General features: G+C 53.0%; 1 protein-coding gene across 1 annotated transcript in view; it reads right to left on the bottom strand.

Moving 5' to 3' along the window:
* The window catches only part of Cspg4 (chondroitin sulfate proteoglycan 4), a 34730-nt gene extending 18812 nt beyond the window's left edge, over window positions 1-15918 (bottom strand). The window contains exon 1 of the mRNA XM_021172791.3: window positions 15662-15918. Coding sequence (XP_021028450.1) covers window positions 15662-15749 — 88 coding nt within the window. The 5' untranslated portion in view covers window positions 15750-15918. The remainder of the gene's footprint in view (window positions 1-15661) is intronic.
* Window positions 15919-22037: the final 6119 nt, after the last annotated feature.

Genomic DNA, 22037 nt, shown 5'->3' with positions numbered 1-22037 from the left:
TAAAGCTATGTGTTTGTGTATACGCGTGAGGACCCAGAGCTGCTAGGACAGAGGCACGATTGTGCCCAGCCCCTCCTGCCTCCCTTGCTTGCTTGCCGTTACTTGGCTAGGCCTGGCTCCCTCAAAGAGGCCATGTGTTCCTGGAGGGTTCCTGCCCCTCCCGGGCCAGAGTTCTGCTGAAGGTGGGGAGGTCCTCGTGGCTTCCCACCCTTCCTCTCATGAACAGGGAGCTGCTGTCTGGACCCCAGGGTGGGGTGACTCCATGCTTTTCCTGAGACCCGGGGTTAGGAGAGAGAAAGAGCCAGTGTCCTGCTGGGCTGGTCTCTTTCACAGATGGTCAAGCGAAGCTTTGGTCAATCTAGCTAGCCATCCCTCTGCAGGCTCCGGAGTGTGCTGGTACCTCCTGGATCTCTGGGGTGACACTCTTGGGGAGTGTGTCAGTGGGGATCTGGTCCCTGCATTAGGCTGCAGTCTAGTTCCCCATTTAGTTATGTTGAGGCAGGGTCTTACATATAGCCGTGTAGTCTGTATCTTCTTGGTAGGATTCTATATGCATTAGCCTCTTTCTGCTGGGCTGGGAGTGAGGTTTCCAGTTTCGAGGCTTTCTCTAGTCCTGGGGGCCTGCTGCAGACCCAGTTCCTCGAAGTCCTCTGAACTCTGTGCAAGCCAACTGTCTTTCTTTCTATCTGTCCTATTTCTCAACACCACAGCTCTGACACCCAGCTCTGCCCACTGCCCCACATCTAGTCACTAATTCTCCCTTGCCTCTCCCACTCCCCGCAGCTTTCTCTTTGGCTTCCCCTGCACCAATCTAAATGGGAATACAACTCTCTGCCCTAGGATGTACTTGAGTGCCAGGCCTCTGGCCACCCCTGTCCTGGTGCCCTACCCCTTGAGAGTGTGTTCCACAATATCAAAGTTCTCTATAGCCCAGGCCATATAGGGGCTATAAGGGGAGAAGCTCTCTGACTTGGTCTCAGAAAGGTAAGCTTCAGGTCTCAGCTCAGCCACTGTCTAAATCCTACCCCAGCCCCACCCACAGCACCCTGTTCCCTGGCAGTGAACCCTGTGAGCTCTGTGCTTACCCCTCATAGCCTAGGGCAGTCGGGCGGGCTCCCACAGCTGGCTTGCGTCATGGGCAGAGGCAGCATTCCTGCTTGTCTGCCGTAGCCTGACTTTATAAGGGAGAAAATGGGAGCCCAGGGCTGTTGGGCAGGATGGGCAGGAGTGCCTGCTGCCCAGCTGAGTGCAGGGTGGGGGTGGGAGGCCTGGGTGTGTGAGCATGGGGGTGACGACACCTAGTGCTGCTGCAAGAGAGGTGGGCAAGAGAGACAGGGGACCAATCTTCTCTGATCACTCATCCATCCATCCATCCATCCATCCATCCATCCATCCATCCACTCGGGCACACACCAGCATATATGCATATGTTCCCTAATGCAGCAACTGGAATGGAAAAGAAGAACCAGCCTGGGTGAAAGATGTTGAGAATGAGACCTAATGACCCTTCTTCACAAGGACTGAACTCAAGGGACACAGACTAGTTAGAAAAGGAGACAAGGAACCCCAGGGAGACAGAGAAGGCAGGACCCACTGCTGTGGGCTGGAATGAGGGGTGTCCAGAGAGTGGGAGGAAGATGACCCTGCCTTGGGGAAGCTGGATTTTTCTACTGTAGCCTGTGGGGTTTTCCATCAGGGTGATATATCCTGGTTCCAGGTCTGAGAAGGCAGGGTGAGGCTGAAGTTTTCAAGGGAGTCTGAGGGAAGCTGGGCTAGATTCTTGGGAGGGCTGAGGCAGGATTGAAGGGCTTTCTGTCTACATTCATGGGTGTGAGGGCCCACCTGAATACAGCCTTTGTAAAAGCAATGGGCCAAGTGCCCTGCCTGAGCTGCTATATTCTCTCTGAGGTCACCCAGCCCTCAGGCCAGCTCGCCTTCCCTTGCACTTCCTAGGACTCTCTCTCTTTTCTCCACCATAGTTCTGCCTTCAAGCCAGGGAAACCTGAGGGAGGTTTCCCTAGGGATGGGCAGAGGCTGGGCACTGACTTTTCCTGCTCTGGGCTGATGGAGCAAAGTGACAAGCTGACCAAAGCAGCCTGTGGAGTCCCCACAGACCCAAGTAGCCAGTGTGTGTGTGTGTGTGTGTGTGTGTGAGCGTGTGCACACGTGTTCGAGAGTGCGCATGTGCTTGTGTGCACGAGCTTGTGTGTGCATGCATGTAGATGTTCATGTGTGTGTGCATGCTTGTCTATGTGTTTGTGTGTGTATGCATGTGTATGTGTATGCACGAACTCCTGTGCACGTTCATATGTGTGTGTGTGCACAAGCTCATGTGTGCATGCGTGTGTATGTGCATATGTGTGTGTTCGTGTGTGTATGCATGAGCTCACTCACAAGTGCATGTGCATGCATGTACGTGCTCATGCATGAATTGGGGGGATCAGCATGTCTGGATAGGATGTGTAGTCGGGCATGGGGCAAGTGAGGATGCTGGATACTGGGTATAAAGACTGATAGAACTGTGCGCTCAGGATCCCAGTTGGCCAGGATTGAAGGATAATCTACCAGGTCTGCCCCCTCCTAAGAACACTTGGCAAGAGCAAATCTGCGGGGTGGGCCTAGCTGGGCGGCTATCTCCTCCCCACACACTCTCCATCAGCACATCCCACCCCACTGAAAGGCCAAGCAGGCCCTCATCTTCCCTCACCTCTGCTACTCTGAAGGTATTCAGGGAAGGGGAAGTAGGACAGATTCAGGTCAGACCACAGGGACAATGGCCTTCATAGGCATGGCACTGGGTTATGGCCAAGTCTGTAGTTCTCACTGCTAAGAGCTGCCCAATGGTGGAAGACTGCAGGCCGTTGATGCTCTCTCTTCAGTTATCCTCACTTGATTCCAGCCTCCCCAGCCATGTGAACAATAGTAGGCAAGTTACAATCACACAGGGTTGGAATGTAGAGCTGTCCTCCCTCTCAGGAGACAAGACCTCATCCCAGGGCAGTGCTGGACCACCAAGCACCGTGATGTAATGACCTCATGACCACCATGAACGAGCATCAAGAGACTTCTGCTGGGCTCACCATAGTCTCCATTCCCTCATTCCAAGAACTCTGAGGCCACAAGAACCACACTTGGACCTTGACTCTCTTATGGACTCTTAGGTTCCCTGAAAGTCCAAAGAGGCCAGAACAGAACAGTTTCCTCAATTATTGCCTGAGCTCTGGCTCTGGCACCAGCCTCAGCTGCTGGTCCTCTAAACAACCACCATCAGTCAGCCATGCTGAGGGGCCAGCCATGCTGAGGGGTCAGCCATGCTGAGGGGCATATTACTAAGGATGATCTCAGAGTAGCGAGGCCCATAAGGAGGATGAGCGCTCCTGGAGGAGAGGAGGAGTGGTCTCGGAGAGCCCCTGTGAGCTCAGTAGGGGCAGGACCAGTGTCCTGGGCTTCCAGCCACACATGCCAACCCTGGGGCCATGCTGGGCGCAAGAGGAAGTAGGAGGGAAAATGAGAGGTTTTGATGGAACCAATCGCCCAGGGTCCACCCAGACTGGAGGCTGGGACAGGGAGGAAGTGGGGCTCAATGGAGTCTTTGTGAAGCTCCACCACTCCCCAGCCTCAGGCAAAGAGGGTGGGGCTAGTGTGGTACGGAACAATTCCAAGAGGCTTTTCTCTGCCTTATAATTTTCCTCCTTGTTCAGATGGGTGGATTTCCAGGACCTTTGCCACTTTCCCTATCCCCTGCTGGCGAGGCCCTAGTGGGTGTGAGACTCCCATCTCAGTGGGTCCAGCCTGGGATAAGGTCACTGGCACGCAAGAGAAAAAGAAGGGACCCTCACCAGCCCTAGCAGGGTCTGAGAAGACACTGAGGCCTAGAGAGAGGTTCACAGGGACAGAGGCCAGGTTGGGGCTGAAGTCCCTGTGGGCGCGGCTTCGGAGCTGGGTGCTGTGGGTGCTGGCAAAGAGGTGTGTGCACACAGAGGTGGTGGCTGGAGCATCTGCACTTGCACTGGCTGGGGAGGGAGGAGGGTGTGAGGGCTGGCTGGCAGTCTGCCCAGGGAAGACACACTTTTTCCCTTCTTGTCTCCCTGAGGCTCCCTCTGTCAGGGTCGGGTGGAAGTGGGAGGAGTGGAGGGCCGGAGGGAACGCATCTGCTTTGGCTGGCAGGGTGAGGCGGCCTGGCTTCTCCTGGAGCAGCTGCGGGTGGGCTCTGGGAGCTGCTAGGAAGGGAGGGGCTGGCAAGAGGTGGCCCAGTCTTCTCAGAAGCCGGTGGGTGATCGAGTGCCAGTCCTGCCCACTGGGGACTTGGAGATCAGGGAAGTAGAGGGTCGAGAGACTAAGCAAGGGTGGAAGCTGCTCAGAGAGTGTCTGTTGGGCCTAGCCCCCTTGCAGTCAGGGCTCAGATGTCAGTGTCCCTTAGTGTCAAAGGCCAGCTATGACAGGGGGTATTGTTACAGGGCTATTGGGAAGGTGTCTTCGAGCTTCCTGATCTGGAAAGCTGGGTTTGAAGATAGTGAGTGGGCGAGCTGGGGTGGGGAACAATGACTGGGCCTGGGCAGTGATGAACTTAAAGCTTAGTGGAACAGGCTGTGTTCCTCGGAATATCATGTCTAACATTTAGGGAAGAAGAGGGGGAGACCTGGAGGTAGATTAAGGGTCATCAGTTTCCTAAAACACACACAGACACAGACAGACAGGCAGGCAGGCAGGCGGACAGACAGACAGACAGACAGACAGACAGACAGACACACACCTCAACTCAGAGACCTGATCACCTACATTCTCTCTGGTCTCAGTCTTTCCATCTGTGAAAGAGGACTTAGATGGGGGGAACAATCATGCCTGGATTCGGGTCAGCCCAGACATGAGTGGCTGATAGGAAGCTGTGGTCACTAAAGTGGGTCTTAAGGACCAGCTTTGGTTCTCTGGTTAGAAGCTTGTGTGTGTGTGCTAGATGTGTGTGTGTGTGTGTGTGTGTGTGCCAGATCAAACCAGGGCCTTGCTCACGCTAAGCATGTGCTTTACCACTGAGCAGTACCTCCATGTGTCAGAAGTTTTTCAGCGTAGGCCCCAGGCTTGTGTCCCTGCCTAAAACTCTCCGACATCCACAGGGTCTATGGAAGGGTAGACAGAGGAAGCATCCGTAGGTAGAGGTGTAGAAATCAAAAGGAGGTGACATTTGGCCCACATGAGAATTTTCTTCTTAAAACACTTTATTTTTCTATGTGTATGGGTGTTTGCCTGCATGTATGTCTGGGCACCATATGCATGCAGTCCCTGTGGAGGCCAGAAGAGGGTGTCGATCCCCTGGGACTGGAGTTACGGCCAGTTGTGATCTATGTGGGGGTGTTGGAAACCAACCTCAAATTCTCCTGAAGAGCTGCCAGTGTTCCTACCGTCTGAGCCACCGCTCCAGTCCTGATTGTTTTCTATCAAGGAGACTTCTCTCACACGGGCAGAGTAGCAAAATATACTGGCCAGTGCCCAGCCATCAGAGTCTGTGGTTACAAGGTTGGGTCTCTGCTAAGAGCTTGAGGTCTACTTAGGCTTTGCACATGGGCCTGCCTCCTGTTAGCATTGGTTCTCACTGAGATTTCCTCCCACCTGTAGCTCTCAGGAGCGGACATTCTACTTCTGCTACAATGTACCCATTTTTGCTTCTCTAGCCTCAGGCATGGATGGTCTCTTTTGCTGGGTCCTCAGGCCCTTGGATATCTGGGCCAGAAACTCCCATGTCCAACCCCACTCATAGCAAAAAGGCTGCTCACTGGCCCAATAAAGACCCCACGACCCAGCCGCTGTAGATAGAAACTGAGTTCTTCTGGACCCATTCTTTCCTCCCTGGTCAGAGTCAAGAGATATCCATTTTCATCTATCCTGCCTCTAAGTTCTCCCTTAAATTAATCTCCCTTCCCACTGTGTCGTCCCACAAGTCAGATCACCACCATCCTATGGCCGTCTTAGTTAACTTCCTGCCTTCCCCTACAAGGAGTAGCCACAGTTAAACCGATTTGCCCAGCATCCTCCCTGGCCTGGAAGCTTTGGGTGGCTCTCTACCCCATGATCAGGCTCCAAACACCAAGCATGATGTGGAAGGTCCTAGGTGACCTTGCTCCTATCCACAGCCTTCCTCCTCATCGACTGTGATTGTTCTAGGTCCCAGCCTTGCTGGACCTTGGGATTTTCTGTCCAAATCTAGGCGATACCAGCTCTTTTCGTCCCTCTCTCTGAGGACAGGTCTTATGCTCCCTCACCCTGTCTCATAGCCAAGGCACCTTGGTTTTTTTTTTTTTTTTTTTTTTTTTTTTTGGTTTTTCGAGACAGGGTTTCTCTGTGTAGCCCTGGCTGTCCTGGCACTCACTTTGTAGACCAGGCTGGCCTCGAACTCAGAAATCCGCCTGCCTCTGCCTCCGAGTGCTGGGATTAAAGGCGTGCACCACCACGCCCGGCATGGCACCTTGGTTTTATTTGGGGTGTAGATACTCAATTGTGGCTTGGGGACCTGTACCACCTCTCTGTGTTGACACTGTGAGTCTCAGGCATGAGACTGACCTTGTGTGATGGAGAGAGATGGGGAGGGGTGTGTAAAGGGTGGTCCCTAGCTGGTCCAGGTAGCGCCTTGGAGACTGCTTCTTTTGTATCGTCACCCCCACCCCCTTTCTAGCCCTGCTAACCATCTAAGGCGCCTGGCCACAGTGACTGAGGAGGAGTGGGAGCCTGCTCCAGCCAAGGGTTGCTTTTCTGGCCATGGTCACCCAGTCTGATGCTTGTTTTTAAAGAAAATAGACTCTGAGCCCCTATTTATAGCTGGATGCATAACCACAGACGGAGAATGGGGTTTGAAGTTGTTCAGGCTTCTGCTCCAGCAGGACCCGAGGAGGGGCCATTCCCAGGCCCCCTCCCCACCCCCAAGCTCTAAGGAAGTGCCTGTGGGATCCTGACATTCCCTGGGACAGGATGCAGCCTATGCTTTGGGGTAGGGGACGGGGCCTGGGTGAGGAGGATGGAAAATTTCTCTCGGGATTATTGGTCCCTGGGGCCCAGACTCTCATGTTGGGATGGGTGGTTGTGGGTCTATTTTGTCTACCGAGAAGACAGATGAGGGCCTTGGGGGTGCCAGCTGCAGAGTGCGTACTTCAGACTGTCACCCAAACTGGGTAAAGGATGACACAGAGAAAGAACAGGACCAGAGCTGGGAGAGGCAAAAATGAAGAGCCAGCAATGCAAAGGGAGGAGGAGAGACAGAGGAACCACAGATACAGAGAAAGGAAGACAGACAGCCAGGGACAGGGATGGTCGAGATGGAGAGACAGAGATGGGACAGAAAAGGGTCTGCGAGAGAGATGGGGAGCCTGCACCCATGGATCTGTAAGCAGAGTTAGGCAGGAGCAACAGAGGAAGCCAGAAGTGGGCAACCCTGACAATAGGGAGTCTAAAGAGCACTCGGGGCACAGTGTGGGGCCTAGGCTGGAACCAAATAGGCAAGGGCAATGATAGATTTCTCTGTGGCCTTCCCATTCATCCCTAGACACTGGGCTTGGAGACCCCTCTCGTTCTGGCACTCCTGCAGTACAAGCTTAGCTCTGGTGGGGTGCAATAGAATGCTACAGGCAAGGCAGGGCCTTTGGGGTCAGCTCCCCTTTGACTTACTAGGGAGTGAGCTTTCTAGTCCTGAGAGGTTACAAGCTAAATCCACCTGCTGCTACTCACTACGCCACTGCTGTGCTTTTAGGGGCTATGGGCTGACTGTAGCCTGGGCATGTGTCACAAAGCCATAGCCACAACTGGTGACTCAGACAGTTAAAAAAGGAACAGTCCCAAGCAGTGACTCAACTGGCTCTGGAAGGGTTGGGTGGGTCTGGCTGGGATAAAATGGGGTGGTCTGAGTTTATTTTTGGCAGGGTGGAGCCAAGCTGGGGGGTAGAAGATGGGAACTGGGGGTGGGGGAAAACTCTCATCCTGGGAGAGCCCCAGGGTCTGGGGCCAACTTTGAAAAGTTGTTTCCCAGTGCCCGGGAACACTGGCTAACCAATGCCCTTAAGCCCCGAGGAAGGTCTACTCCAGCCTACTGTGCGGCTCAGGACAAGCAGCTAGCTAGAAGCTGAGACCCTGTCCCATTCTTAAGAGCTTGGACTCAGAGTTTTAGAGATGACTTGGGAGATTAAAGTTTTCATGCAGAGGCACAGAGGGGGACAGAGGTCTGTTGAAGGCCACACAGCATGGTCAGAAATCTCAACCTTGTCACGTAGTAAGCATGGATACAAGTTCCCTATCCGTTGATTGTTACTAAGTGGAGGAAAAAGCCACCATCTCAGCCCCTACCTACTTCTAGAAGGGCTCAGCTGGGCTACAGATGGGAGATCAGAAGCACATGAACCCCAGATGCCTGGAGACAGAAACAGCCAGAGGCAGGCACCTGGAGTTTATTAGAACATCCGGGGAGATGGCTGGGTCCTTCCCAGAATGCTCTGGGGTGAAGGCAAAGGTGTCCACACAGAGAACTTAGGCTCTGGACATTCCTTCTTCCCGAGGATGCCTCTAGAGTTACAAGGCCAAGCTTCTCACCCTGTAGCCATCTCTGGAAAGTCACCTCACATGTCCTCGCTGAACTCACATGGACATCGCTGTCACCAGCATCCCAGAGATATCTTTCAACTTCACTCAGCCTGAATTTCTGCCCCTTGTGCTGCCACTACTGCTGATTACAGTGGTGACTGTGGGCCATAGTACTCTGGAACACTTTATGTCAATGTCACTGGGCTCTGGTCAGAATTGGAGAGGGGACCAAGAGAAGGCCCTGTGGAGTTGGCAGAGGACAAGAAAAAAACAGGTTTCTGGGTTCCCTTACTCATAAACCATACTGGGGCCCATTTTTTCCTTCCCGGTCACTTGCTTTGGGGACAGAGTCTGCCTACCCTCTGGTTACTCACTTAGCATCCTCTGACTGGGTTTCAGCTGCATATCAGCTCATGTGCTTTGTGCAGGGCTGTCTGCTATTGGGTAGTGGGTTCTGGGTACCCAGGAGGGACCTTCTGCTCTGTCAGTGAGGTCCCAACAAGGTGAGACCTCAGCCCTCAAGTGGGATAGATGCAGAACCCTGCTTCCACTTTGTAAAGGCTCCTGAGCTGGGGGTGTGGTGGGTGACTGAGAGCCCTCCCAGAGTCCTTGCCTTGGAACCTTTCCTAAACAGGATCACCCCCCACTGCTGAGCCACCCACCACAGAAAGACAGAAGGAACAGAACAACAGTAACCTCGGGCACAGAGACCTGGCAGAGCTTTATTTCCAGGCCCCGGTCTGGCTTTGTTGTCTTCAACTCATATGAGAGGTAGGGCTTATACTTTCCTGTTGTATAAAGGGCTAACTGGAGGCTCAGAGTGGGCCAAGCCAAGGTCCTCGCACAAGGGCTGGGACCTAATCCCAGACGAACTCTCTAACACCATGTTTGTAATGGCTGTGTCTAGCCTCCTGCCTCCCCATAGAAGGTCTCTGAGGAAACAAGGACTAAGAGCAGGAAAGGTGGGGGCTGAGTCAAAATGAGAATTGGAAAGATGCTCTGCCATAACCCAGAGACTCCCCAAAATGGTGATTTATTCTCCCTCCGCCAGGAAGTGGGGGGGGGGCAAGCCTGCCTTGCCCCAGCTGCAGCAGAGATTCTTGGCCCCAGTGCACTAGAGAAGGGGGGCAGGGAGGAGCTGATGTCGTGGGAATCAGCATCCTGGGCCCATTGATATTTATAGCTGCCCCTCCTGAAATGTGGGCGGGGAAGGGTTTGCTCTTAGGTGGGAACGGAAGTTGGGCTCCTCTCCTCAGTCTCCTCTGCTCCCCAGAGAGCAGATTGGCCAGACTTAGCCAGAGGCCCTTCCTGGCCAGGGTATGTGTCTTGAATTGGGGGCTTCCCCTAGGGCTGCTGGCTTGCAGGCTGGACATGGTCTTGGTCAGAGCCCACTGAACAATGTGCTGTGTGTGAGGTGTCCACGTGAGCACACACATATTCACGCATGCACACCTGCTGAGTGTCTAACGATACTCAGGAGACAGGGGGATTTTTATACAGCGCCCCGGCAGAAAGGCTGATGACAGCAGACGTTAACTAATGGCCAGACATTAGGACGTGACTCACGTTGACCACGGGAGAGGAGGGCACAGTAGAGTAGTGCTGTGTTGGTGAGTGTGGCCACGGGAGAGTGAGGCTTCTGCTCACTTGGATGGGCAGGAATGTTCTATTTGATGGTAGGAGTAGCTGAGTGGGAGTCTGGGCAGGAGAAACCTCAGAGTCTGGGTGTGTGGAGGCTGGGTTCAGGGGCTGCCGTCTGCCTTCAGGCTCCCTGCTGAACAGTCTGGAGAAGGATGCTTTACAGGAAACCCTGCAGTCAGCCTTGAGTGGGATTCTTTGAAAGCTAGGAAGCAATCTTAGTCCACCTCATTCTCTTTCTCTGCTACAAGATCCTCTATGAAAACAGTATATTTTGATTGTTTTGCTTTGTTTGACACAGGATCCCACAATTGAGCCAAGAACGTCTAAGGGTCTTAGACTCACTATTTAGCCAAGAATGACCTTGAACTCCAGGTCCTTCTGCTTCTACCTCCGAGTCCTGGAATAACAGGTGCATGCTCTCACACTCAGTTCATGCAGTGGGACTGGGGCCCGAACTCAGCTTCCATGCATGCTAGACAAGCACTCTACCAACTAAGCTACATCCTCACCCAACCGTGTTCATCATCATCATCATCACCATCATCACTATTTTGAGACAGGGTCTTGCTATGTAGGCTAGGCTGGCTATGAACTTTCATTTCAGTCTTGCTTCTTCCTCTAGAGTACAGGGTTTCCTCTAGGTACATCACTCCTGGCCAAAAACAGATAAAACGCAACCTATGACCATTGGTGCAGGAAGCTGCTACGGTATGTGTACTGGGTGAGATAGGGATCGCATATTTTCAGGATCATATACTTCTTCTGGGTAGGCTGGTGTGTGACCCCTGGGTGCAAAACCCCTGGGTGCAAAATTCCCGGTCAGCCCCCAGGGGACAAACCCTGTGCTCAGCTATGTGGTGGAGAGCGATGAGAAAGGAGGTGAGATACCAGGGGCTGCTGGTCCTATGGGTGAGGTCACCATCTATGCCAGGAAGAAGGACAAAGAAGTCAGGATTTCTGCTGTGAGGTCTGTGGAGGCAGCGGGGGAGGGGACAGACCAAAACACTCAAGTAAGCATGAGCCATGGCTGGCAGCCTGGTTAATGCACACCAGAGTTGGCAGAGCTGGCTCCTCCACAGGCTTCGAGTCGGCGGGCGTGGGTAGGCACTGAGTGAGAAGAGATGGTCAACAAGACAGGCACTGCTCTGGGCCAGGCCCGCCCACACTACTTCCAGAACGAGGATAATCCACACCACCGAGCCACCTTGACAACAGCCGCAGGCTACAACCCGCGTATCAGAGACAAATGTGTGGCTTCCTTTTTTTTTTCCCTCTAGCTGGAAGTAGGTGGAGGTTTTTAATGGAAGATTTTGCTTCTGTTATGAGGCAGGAGAGCTTGGGAAAATGGAGGCAGTTGCTGGAGGGACAGCAACAGAGACCTGGACTTCTCTAGAGATATCTCTCTTTGGGGGTGTGTGTGAGGTCACTGGTGTGTGTCCCCACTCTGATGGCCTGATCTGGGGTGGCCACTCTATTGGGATGAGTGAGAATGCCTGGAGTGATTGGTGGGGGGGGTGCGGAGGGGTGGGGGGGTCCTTATTTTTCTCTGAGCCCAGCTTCCTCTTCTGTAAAACGGGGCCATTTCCTGCCGTGTACCCCAGCACCCACCATGGCTAGCTCTGGAGGCAAATTCTCAGACTGAGACATGAACTGGCTTGACCCTCTTCCTGCTAGGAGGTTTGGATTCTCCTGGAGGCCAGAGAGCAAGGGAAGGCTGCCCTAGAAAGGATCTAAGCACGTAACTATTGATGCTAATCCAGTTAATTCCAAGATTCCTTGCAGATTCAGCAATGAAGGCAACACTGTGTACCCAGACCCACTCCGTCTGTACTTAGAACAAGAGTTTTATCTCTAGAAAGCTTTGTGGGGTTGACATAGGCTGGGGCAGAGGGCATGCTGGAGGGGTGCTGGACCTGGCCGGCTGTTGTAGGGGAGTCGGTAAAACAAGAGAACAGAGGAAGCAGGCTTAAACTCCAGCCTACAGGCCCCTAGTTCATCTGCTCCTGGTCCTGACCATGAAGTACAGCTCTGGCCAGCACCTCCATGAACCCCAAGGCACTACCCAAGCCGAAGTCTGTCAGGTGGAGGGCTGGAGATGAGACAGCAGCTACTCCTGCCCTTCCTGCCTCTGTCAGGGTCTCTGAGAACAGCTGGATAGCACCATGGCCTGAGCCTGTGAGTCCTCATGTGTGAGCCGCATCTGTGTACCAGCGAACAAGCAAGCATGAACGTCAGGGATATCCAAATTCCCCCTCCCCTACCCCATCCTGGGCAGCACGCCCAGTTCCCAGACAGCCTATACACTTCCTGCGTGAGCGCCACACATGCCCAATCCCTTCCCTGTGGCCCCCTCCCCTCCTAGTTCCAGCAAACAGCAGCCTAGCCCACCTGGCATGGCTCACCCTCCCCCCACAGCCCCTGCCTAGGCAGGCTCTGCTAAAAGGCCCTTCTTGTCCTGCCTGGGCATGTGGACATTGGGAGGGGGGAGCTCAGTTATCTTTAGTTCTGGGGAAGCTTTTCTAGAGTCTGGGTGGGCTGGGCTAAGGCCCCTGGCCTCTGCCCTGCCTCAGAGTTCCGGGGCAGCACGCACAGCGCATGAACAAGGTTCGTCTGTCTCCACACCACTGATGCTCCTGTGAATCACTGTCAGAGCCAACAGGATCTACTCTGATTCTCTTCTTGTATCTCAGGCCCTGAAGCCTGGCTGCCTTAAATATCACATTGCTTCTGAACCTCATTCAGATAATCCCAAGAACCCTGTGGAAGGCCTGTATATAGGTCCCACCTCAGTCTCTCATATCCCACCTTTTAGTCTGTGAGGGCAGGCCAGAGATGAGGCATGGCAGTCACTATCCCCAGTGCTACACTCTGACACATCCCAGGGTCTGAGGTTACAGTCAAGCCTTCCTGTGCTGGAATGTCACCTTCTTTCTCCTCAGCCTGTCCCCTAGGCCACACCCTCCCAGCTCTGCTCCTCTGTGGAGGGTCTCCCACAGAGCTCAGAAGGCATGGACTCCCTTTCCTGGGAATTTTCTTGGGCAGCTGGGTTTCTGCAAAGGCCTAAGACTTTTGCTTCCTCTCTGGGGGCTCATTTCTCCTGTCTGTACAGTTGAGATGTTGGTCCAGATGGTTGCCAAGAAAACTTGCCTCCCAGACCCCATGACCTGGATCCTCTGGAATGCAGAGAGGTGTAGGGGAGCCACCCAAGTATGCCCCAGCTGGGACAAGAGAACCCAAGGGCCTCCAAGAGAAGTGGGCATGACACTTTCTTCACGCAGAACTCAGGAGGGGTCTGGGCAGTTTGACATCATGGGTCATAAAAACCAGACAACTTGGGACAGCTGGAGACCCTACAAACAGAGATCAGCCTGGGGAAGAAATACAGGCCCCTGGACTCCTGATGACGGGCTGTGAGTCCAGTCCCCATGTAGCTCCCCTAGCCTGGGTTGGGGGTGACAGGGTTGTTATGCAGAAGCTGTCTGGCACAGGGTAGAACACGAACCGTTTCAATCCTTCTCCTGACGTCCAGGGTGGGTTAAATCTTACAAAACAAACCAGGGCTTGGCTGCACCTTCTTCTCACCATCGGTGCCCAGGCTGTGGGCTTCATTTCGCCATTTAAGGTTTTAGCTCAATGGCTCTTCCTGTCCTGTGCTCAAAATATGCCTTCCAGTCAGGCTGCTGGCCTTTCTATTTCAACACCCCGTTACACCCACCTCCTGCTCTTGTCCAGGCTGAGGACCGCAGACAGGAGTCAGACTCCCTTCCCACCCTTCAAGGCTTGACTCAAGGACGACGGCTGGCCCCTATGTCCCACCCATCTCATTTCTGATTTCCTGTGCATTTTCACCTGGATCTTTCCGCACACAATTACAAACCACTCTTTGAATTTTACCTTACTTTACTATATCTTCTGAATTAACACAAGTCCTCTCCCCTCCTTCTCTGCCTCCTCCCCATCTCCTCTCCTCCTTTCTCCCTCTGCCCCTTTTATCCTCCGACCCCCATTTGTTTTGGAGGCAGGGTCTCACTCTAGCTGAGGCCAATCTGAGACTCATTCTGCAGTCCAGGCTGGCCTTGAACCTACAGTGCAACCAATCCCCTTCCTCCGACCTCCTCAGTACTGACATTACAGGCATGCATGGCCACACCCTGACGCAGCCCGCCCATCTTTGTGTTGTTCTAGCATCATGTCTTTCGTTGCCAGAGCTAAGATGGTGTCTAAAAATTGCTCTCGGTTGAAGCCCAAGCAGGTAGAGCCTGCAGGGAACCATCTCTTGGTTGGAAATGCCCAGCTACCTCAGGGTTCCCTCCTCACATCCCTCATGTCTGTTCATCTCCGAGACTGTGAGATTTTAGGAAAGGCAGTCTGTGTAGTGGGGATGAGGAGCCCAGATCTAGCTGGAGTGAGGGGTCCTTCCCTGACTCACTTCCCTTCTGGGTGCCTCGTGATAGCCTTCTTTAGAGCTGGTCTCCTCCGTCTGACGGGGAGAAGGGTGTGGTCTGGGCCCCTGGAAGGGAGACTCAAGTTCCTTCTCTGCTCTAAGTTGCTCTTGGAAATGGTCCTGAAAGATGTAGGCTGACTGCCTGATTCATACATTGGTAGTAATGACAGATGGGGCCCCGAGGCCACAGATCTCATGGTCTAACCAGACCTCATCTCCAGGAAAGGAAGAGCGTTGTACTGCTAGGGTTCCTGGGATTGTGACAATTGTGACAGACAAGATGCCCACCAAGGTGCTCTTCACTCAGGCTCTGCTGGTCAGACACCAGAGCTAGGGACAGGGGGTGTGGCCTGGTTTGTCCCAGGGCTATCAGAGAGATATCTGAGGGGTGGCAGCCTTGCCTCTGGACCCTGGAGAGTGGGTGGTTTTGTCTGTCACCAGCTAGGTCCTCTCAGTGAGGAGAGCAGACACGAGGGGCCCATGGAGGTAGGGACAGAAGCCAGCTAGCCAGCCCTGGGAACAAAAAGAGAGTATGGAAGCCAGAGGCAGTTAGAGGAGGCCGTGGCAGAGGTGTGCTGGGCACACACAGGGTGGGGCATTGTGCCTCCTCTCCGAGTCTCACTTCACAGCACCCCCACTTCTGACTCAGAGTATCTGTGGTCAAGATGCACACTTAATGCTGCCTCTGGGTATCCTTTGATAGCCACTGTGGTCACTCAAACCTGTATGGCAAAGAGAATGGATAGCATCGAGGTGGCTGAGTGTTCCAGACAATCTGGGTGGGCAGAGCCACACCCTTGGCAATCTGACTCCAGGGGTCCCTTTTCAGAGTCTGAGTTTCTAGGGTCAGGAAAAACAGTCTTGGATACCCGGAGTTCCCATTAACAGAGATCACAGCTTTCCTTCCAGACCCTCAGCCTGGGGAAGAAGTATAGGCCCCTGGACTCTTGATCAGGGACCACGAGTGCAGTCCCCATATAGATCCTTTAGGCAGGGTCAGGGTCTCAGTCCCTCACTCACCAGGAGCTGTAGATCTGACCAACAAGGCCAAGGTAAGAGCCAAGGCCAGGGCTGGAGCTGACAGCGGGTGTCCCGGGCCGAGAAGCATCGCGGCGGGGCTGGGTGCCTGGACTTGTAAGGCGAAGGAACAGAGCGTGCTGAGTCTGGACAGCACCCGAGTCGCAAGTCGCAAGTCGCAAGTCGCAATTCAAGTTCAAAGTCGAGGGAGCAGGGCTCCTCGCACGGGCTAGGGCGCAAGGGCTGTCCGGTACTTAACTCCGGGGGCGGGGCAGGCGCCGACCCGCGCTTGGATTTCGGGCGGGGGCTCCCTCTGTCTGCTCCCACCTCCAACTTTCTTAAAGGGGCCGTGCTGGGCTCTTGCTCCTGGTTAGGATTGAAGGACCTTTCCTGCCAAGGCAGACCCATGCCCCATTTTAAGGGTTTGGGACAATGTCTCTTAAATCTTTAGACCCCCAGAACTCTGTGGACAGGATCGCTTGAGAACGGGAAATAAAAGTGAGAGCTGCCAGCCCTCTTCTGCCCTTGCGGTGAAGGGGTTTAGGTGCCTTCAAGGTCACAGGTCCCTGAGGATTCCACTAGAGCAGACCGCTAGGCAGAGCTCTAGGTTTGCCCTTCTCTTTCCACAGACTGTACATTCTCTGCCTGTAAAGACAAGAGGTCTGGATCTTGTGGTGCAGAAGCTTAGCCCTGTGGTAACACATGCTTCAAAACAGCCCTGCAAGGTAGGGGCTGAGCACCCTTCCCTTCATTTTGTGGAGGAGGAGCCCAGCTCAGAATCCAAGGTCAAAGGTAGTGCCTGGCCATTTCCTGCCAGGATCCCAGGCCTCCTGACCCCCAAATCTTGGTGTTTTCACTTGCCCCATCACCTCCTGGAAATCTGGCCCTGGATTTAGCTTCTACCTAACAGCTTCAGGCTGGGGCCTTCTCCTCCTGGCTCCTTCCCAGGCAAGATCCTGCCTAGTCCAACCAGGAGCTGGAAAAAGCAGAGTTACTGTGGCCTTTCCCGGTGCCTGTGTTTGGCCAGCCCCAGCTGCATTGGGACCTGGCCTGGGTTTTTTCTAGTGGATGCATAGAGGAACACTCCTGTTCCCCTCTTCTTTCACGTATATCCCTCCACTGGGCTCCCTGCTGTGCCCACGTTCCACTGTGCACCCTCTTTCCAATCCTTACCCCTGAGCAGCAACAGTCATAACACAAGTCCAGCGACTCATGACTTCTGATAGAACCGAGCCCCATTTCGATAGAGAAACTGAGGCTGAGAGGGATTAAAGGGCCTGGGTGAGTTGATCCAGGCGAGGGCAAGCCGAATCATTGAGCCCATGCTCTGTGCTCTTACTACCATGCCTGGTCTGATGTGTTCTTGATTCCAATTCTCCTACTCCACTGTCCGGCCTTTAACTAGTCCTTTTTTTTTCCTGTGGTTCTGTTCCTCATTTACAAGTTTGAATTTATAAGCATTAAGTGTTTTAATATGTCTCAAATGCCTACCTCAGGGCCTGGCATACAGTAGGTGTTTCAACACATATCGCCTTTTCTTCTTCCTCTCTCATTCTGCACATCCCAGTACTTCACGGTTTGTATACAACTACCGCATATCCTCCCCTTGATGGAGGGTCTTCTGTGATCCTTTGACTTTCTCCTCCGTAGGCAGTTGCATACAGTAGGTGCTCAATAAGTACCTGTTAAGGTGGCCTAAGAAGCTGACTGTTGCTGTTCTATGGGGACTTAGACAGACTTAGGAACTATCCAGGCACCCTGGGGAACCTGACACAGTGAGCCTATGCCTTGTTTCTTGTTTTCCCTCGTCTGAGTCAGCACAACACTTGGTCCTCATTAAGGGCCAATTACTGTCCAAATATGGATCCAGGGTTTGGGAGGGGAGGCTTCTTGGAAGGTTGGGGAAGAAGAGTTCTCTCTTTAAGAATGAGAGGGAGGGGAAATGTTTGTCTTTTTATGAATTGGGAGCTAGAGAGGAGACGTGCACCATCCCATACCGCCCGTCTTCTCGCATCTCTCTCGACCCCTACCCACAGATTTATTTGCCCACCACCACCAGGAATCACTTCTCTGTCTGGGGAGCCTCCAAACTAGTAGCTGCAGCCCAGCCCACAGCTGAGATTTAAGACAGGATGATCTCAGAGCCTCCCCAGCCTTGTTGCCGGTGGGGTTGAGAAACAGACCTAGAAAAAGAATACAACCAGCACTGTGTTCATGACCCAGCTTGTGCATCTCTGCCGGGGTTTCCCAGTCTGTAAAATATTTACCAGGGGGAATGCCTAGGCGGCAGAACACTTGCCTAGCATGCACAAGGCCCTGGATTCACTCTCTAGCACTGGAGCTGGGGAAGGGGTTGGGGTAGGATGGGGATGTAGCTCAATTGATAGAGTGCCTGCTGAGCATCAAAAAGCCCTGGGTTTGCTCTGTAGCACTGCATAAAACCTGGGCATGGTGTGAAGAGGTAGCTCTGTGATTAAAAGTGCTTACTGCTTTTGCATAGGACCTGAGTTTGGTTCCCAGCACCCACATTGAGGGGCTCACAACTACCTGTAGCTCTAGTTCCAGGGGCTCTCATATCCTCTTCTAGATTCCATAGGTACCTGTATACATACATGTCATACATTCACATAAATACACACAAAATTAAATTCAATTATAATGAGCCTTATTTTAAAAAAAGATTTATTTATTTATTTATTTATTTATTTATTTATTTATTATTTATGTATATAAATATACTGTCTTCATGCACACCAGAAGAGGGCATCAGATCCCATTACAGATGTGGTTGCTGTTGTAAGCCACCACGTGGGAATTGAACTCAGGACCTCTGGAAGAGTAGCCAGTGCTCTTACCCACTGAGCCATCACTCTGCCCTCCCCCCACCCCCGAAATGAATCTTAAAAAAAAAAAAACAACAAAAAACCAAGGACAAAAAAGTGGACATAGCTATACAAGCTTTTAATCCTAACGCTTAGGAGGTGGAGGCAAGAGAACAGAAAAGCAAGGTCATTTTCAATTGTAAGGCTACTTCCAGACTAGCCTGAAGTGGGGGAAGACCGAGAGAGAGAGAGAGAGAGAGAGACAGAGACAGAGACAGAGACAGAGACAGAGACAGAGACAGAGACACAGAGAGAGACACAGAGAGAAAATAAGCGTCATTCACCTGGGAAATAAACATGTTCATGTACAAAAGAGAAAACCGAGTCTCTCCATCCTTTAGACCAGACCACTGGGGCTCTTGGTATTCATGCTTGCCCTCTATTAGTCTGTAGCGTGAGGCTTGAACCCCGGACAGAAGCTCAGCAGAGACATGAGGATTGAGGCCCCAGGTAGCTTTAGAATGATTGATCATCTCCCACTGACTCAGAGCGTGCTGTTGGGTGGGGTAGTGTCAGCTCCCCAGTTGTTTTCACCCCAGCCTCTTGGGCAGAGCTGAGCCAAACCTCCCTGGCATCCTCAGGGTTGACTCTTGCCTCCCTTCTGCCTGCTAACCTTTGCCATGATTTTCCTTGACTTGGGTTGACCAGACACACACCAGTGACTACTCCAGTGCCCTATCTCCCTGGTCATGTCTTACCTTCCCCCAGGAAGTCCTTGCTGCGCTGCCCACTTTCCTCGACAGGTGCTTTTCTGTCTGAAAACTCTATGGAGTCTTCTCCCTAGCTAGACCATGGGGGTTTAACTCAGTGCTTTCCCCACCCTCTAGAATGACACCGCTCCACAGGACAGGACACCCAGTGAGACAAGTGAAGATGATGACTCTGGACATCCCACCTATCAATCAGAGGATTACAAATCCTCTGAAGCTTCCGTGACCCCCAAGCACTCTAGGAGAATGAGACAACAGACAGACTAACAATTTCTCCTTCCCCAACAATGTGTAGCTCTGCAGGCTGGCTAGGCTCTTTTGGTCACTTTTACTAGCTCCCATCCCCAGTGCATCTGGGACTAAGCATGCCCGCTTTGGTAGTGGCAGCCACACCCTGGCCTCAGCCTGGGTGTTTTGCACTCTGACCGACTGGCTCCACCCAAGGAGCCTGTGGCCAAAGCCAGCTTGCTGGTAAATGGCGTGGGCTTCTGCCCTCAAAGGGGTGGTGTCTGAGCAGCGTTGTTCTTCAACTGCTTGGAAGCTGCCCTTAGGGAATTGGCCCTTTGCCATACAGGACACAGACCACAGACTACCCTGTGCAAGGGGACATGGGCTTTAGGCATTGGCTCCTCGGCACTACAGCCTCAGAACCAGAGACTTCTCTGCAGCAGCCTCAGGCTAAGCTTCTGCTAGGAGTAGTCTCGCTCCCGCTTTTTGGCCAAGGAGCCTGTGAGGCTCCTTCAAGTGCAGGCAGCCAGGCTCAGGCGGGCAGGAGCAGCTAGTCCCAGCAATTACACAATTCGGAAGCTGAAAAGTCGTCTTTGCTGGTTTGGGAGCAAGGCTGTGAATGGGAGGCCCGTGGGGAGCTTTGCCTATCTAGCCTGGGTGGGCTTTAAGCCACGTCTGTACCATATTGGGTTGATAGCATGGGGGCAGGGGTGGGTTACCCTCTCGGGGCTTCTCAGGCTCCCCAGAACAGGCTCTCCCCTGCCACACCATGTCCACAAAGGCTTGTGGCTTCAGTGGCTGTGACCAGCTGGCCACAGCTGACTCCCTTTGGGATGTGTTATTTCTAAATATTAGTTCATGCTGTTAACCCTTGCCATGCAGTCCTAATGGACATTGGAAGCCTGCAGGGACAGGCTTTGGAAGGAGGCTGAATGGGCCCCAGCTAGGCGGAAAATCTGTGAGTATACTCACTCAGGGTCTGGCATGGTCTGGCACCTTTGAGGGGCTCTTTTGGGTTCCTGCAAGGATGAGAAATACCTGCTTGGGCCTGGGACCAAATTTGCAATGGGCTTTAGATGTGGATCTGAGCTGGCGGTCTGGGCAGGGAAATGGAAAGAATGTGGGGTGAGGAGCCAGGAGTTGGGTCTTGCCAATCCTTTTCTGTGTGCCTCACATGAGTCATGTCACCTATCTGTGCTTTTCCCTCGTCTGTACAGAGCCACTATGGTACCAGATGATGGCCTCCAGCAGAGATACTGAGGCTTTGTAAACTAAAGGGTGGAGCCTGGAGGTTCCACCAGGGTCTCACTTTTTGTTTAGGACTCTCAGGATTCCCTCAGGAGAGGCACAGAGCAAGCTGTTGGGACTGTCATCAGCCTGAGGAGTGTGCAGTCTATGCAGACCTGCACAGCTTCGGCTGCAGCCACCCCCCACCCCGGCTGTTGACCACTTGCCCTTGTAGAGTGAAACACTTCACGATGGGGCTGAGTTGTCTACAAGTGGGAGGATCTGATTTTGTATCCCAGCACCAGTGTAAAAAGCTAAGCATGGGCTTCCCTGTGATCCCTGTCCTGATAAGTAGAGAGAGAGGTAGATTTTTGGGAGTTTGCTGGATAGCCAGTTTGTCTTAAAACGATGAGCTCTAGATTCAGTGAGAGACCCTGTCTCAAAAAATATATAAGGTGGAGGGGGGTTGGAGAGATGGCTCAGTGGGTATGAAGGTGAATTACTCTTCCAGAGTTCAAGTCCCAGCACCCACATCCGGCAGCTTATGACTACCTGGACCTTCGGCTCCAGGCCTCCTGGGGTACTCCTGCATGCATGGCATAGAGCCGCAAAGACAGACATATATACAGGATTAAAAATAAGATAAACCTTTAAAAACAGTAAGTTCAAAAGTGATAGAGGAAGACATCTTACGTTAACCTCTGTCCTCCGCGGGCACAGGCAAACACACAGATACAAACACGCATATCACATGCACACACACCACCTCACAGAAGCCAGTGTCTAAGATGCCCTCAGCAGTCCATATCTGGAGCAGTCCCTGCCTTAGATGAACAGAGATGACCTGAACAGAGAAGGCAGGGCAGAGAGGATACTGCCACCGCCAGGGCCAGGTCACAGTGGCTTTGTCTTTGCTCCCTCTGCTCCTTTGCTATGAGTGGCCATCCCGTAAGGACAGGCAGCCCGTGGAAGGCCCGTGTGGGGTGGAGCTGAGGCCTCTCCCTAACAGCCGGCACCAACTCACCTCTTAGGAGAATGAGCCATCTTTGGGTGTGTCTGCCAGTTCCAAACATACTTTCTGATGACTGCAGGCCCTACCACCATTCTGACTGCCATTCCCCAAGAGCTCTAGAACCTGAACCTCAAGCCAGATCTCTCCCAAATTCCTCAACCCCAGGCACTGGGTGAGACAGGAGATTGCTGTTCCTGTAGTAAGCTGTTTTGTGACACTAGATAATAGTTTAATACTTATTGCACAGCTGCCTGCCAAGGATAGACCAGTGAGTGAGCTAGACCCGTGTTTGCACCTGGAAAGGATGCTCTGCTCCTGCT

The sequence above is a fragment of the Mus caroli genome, unplaced genomic scaffold, assembly GCF_978045245.1.
Source record: "Mus caroli unplaced genomic scaffold, Mus_caroli_1 scaffold_11, whole genome shotgun sequence".
NCBI classification, from domain to species: Eukaryota; Metazoa; Chordata; class Mammalia; order Rodentia; family Muridae; genus Mus; species Mus caroli.
This window is presented reverse-complemented; position numbering and strand designations above follow the sequence as displayed.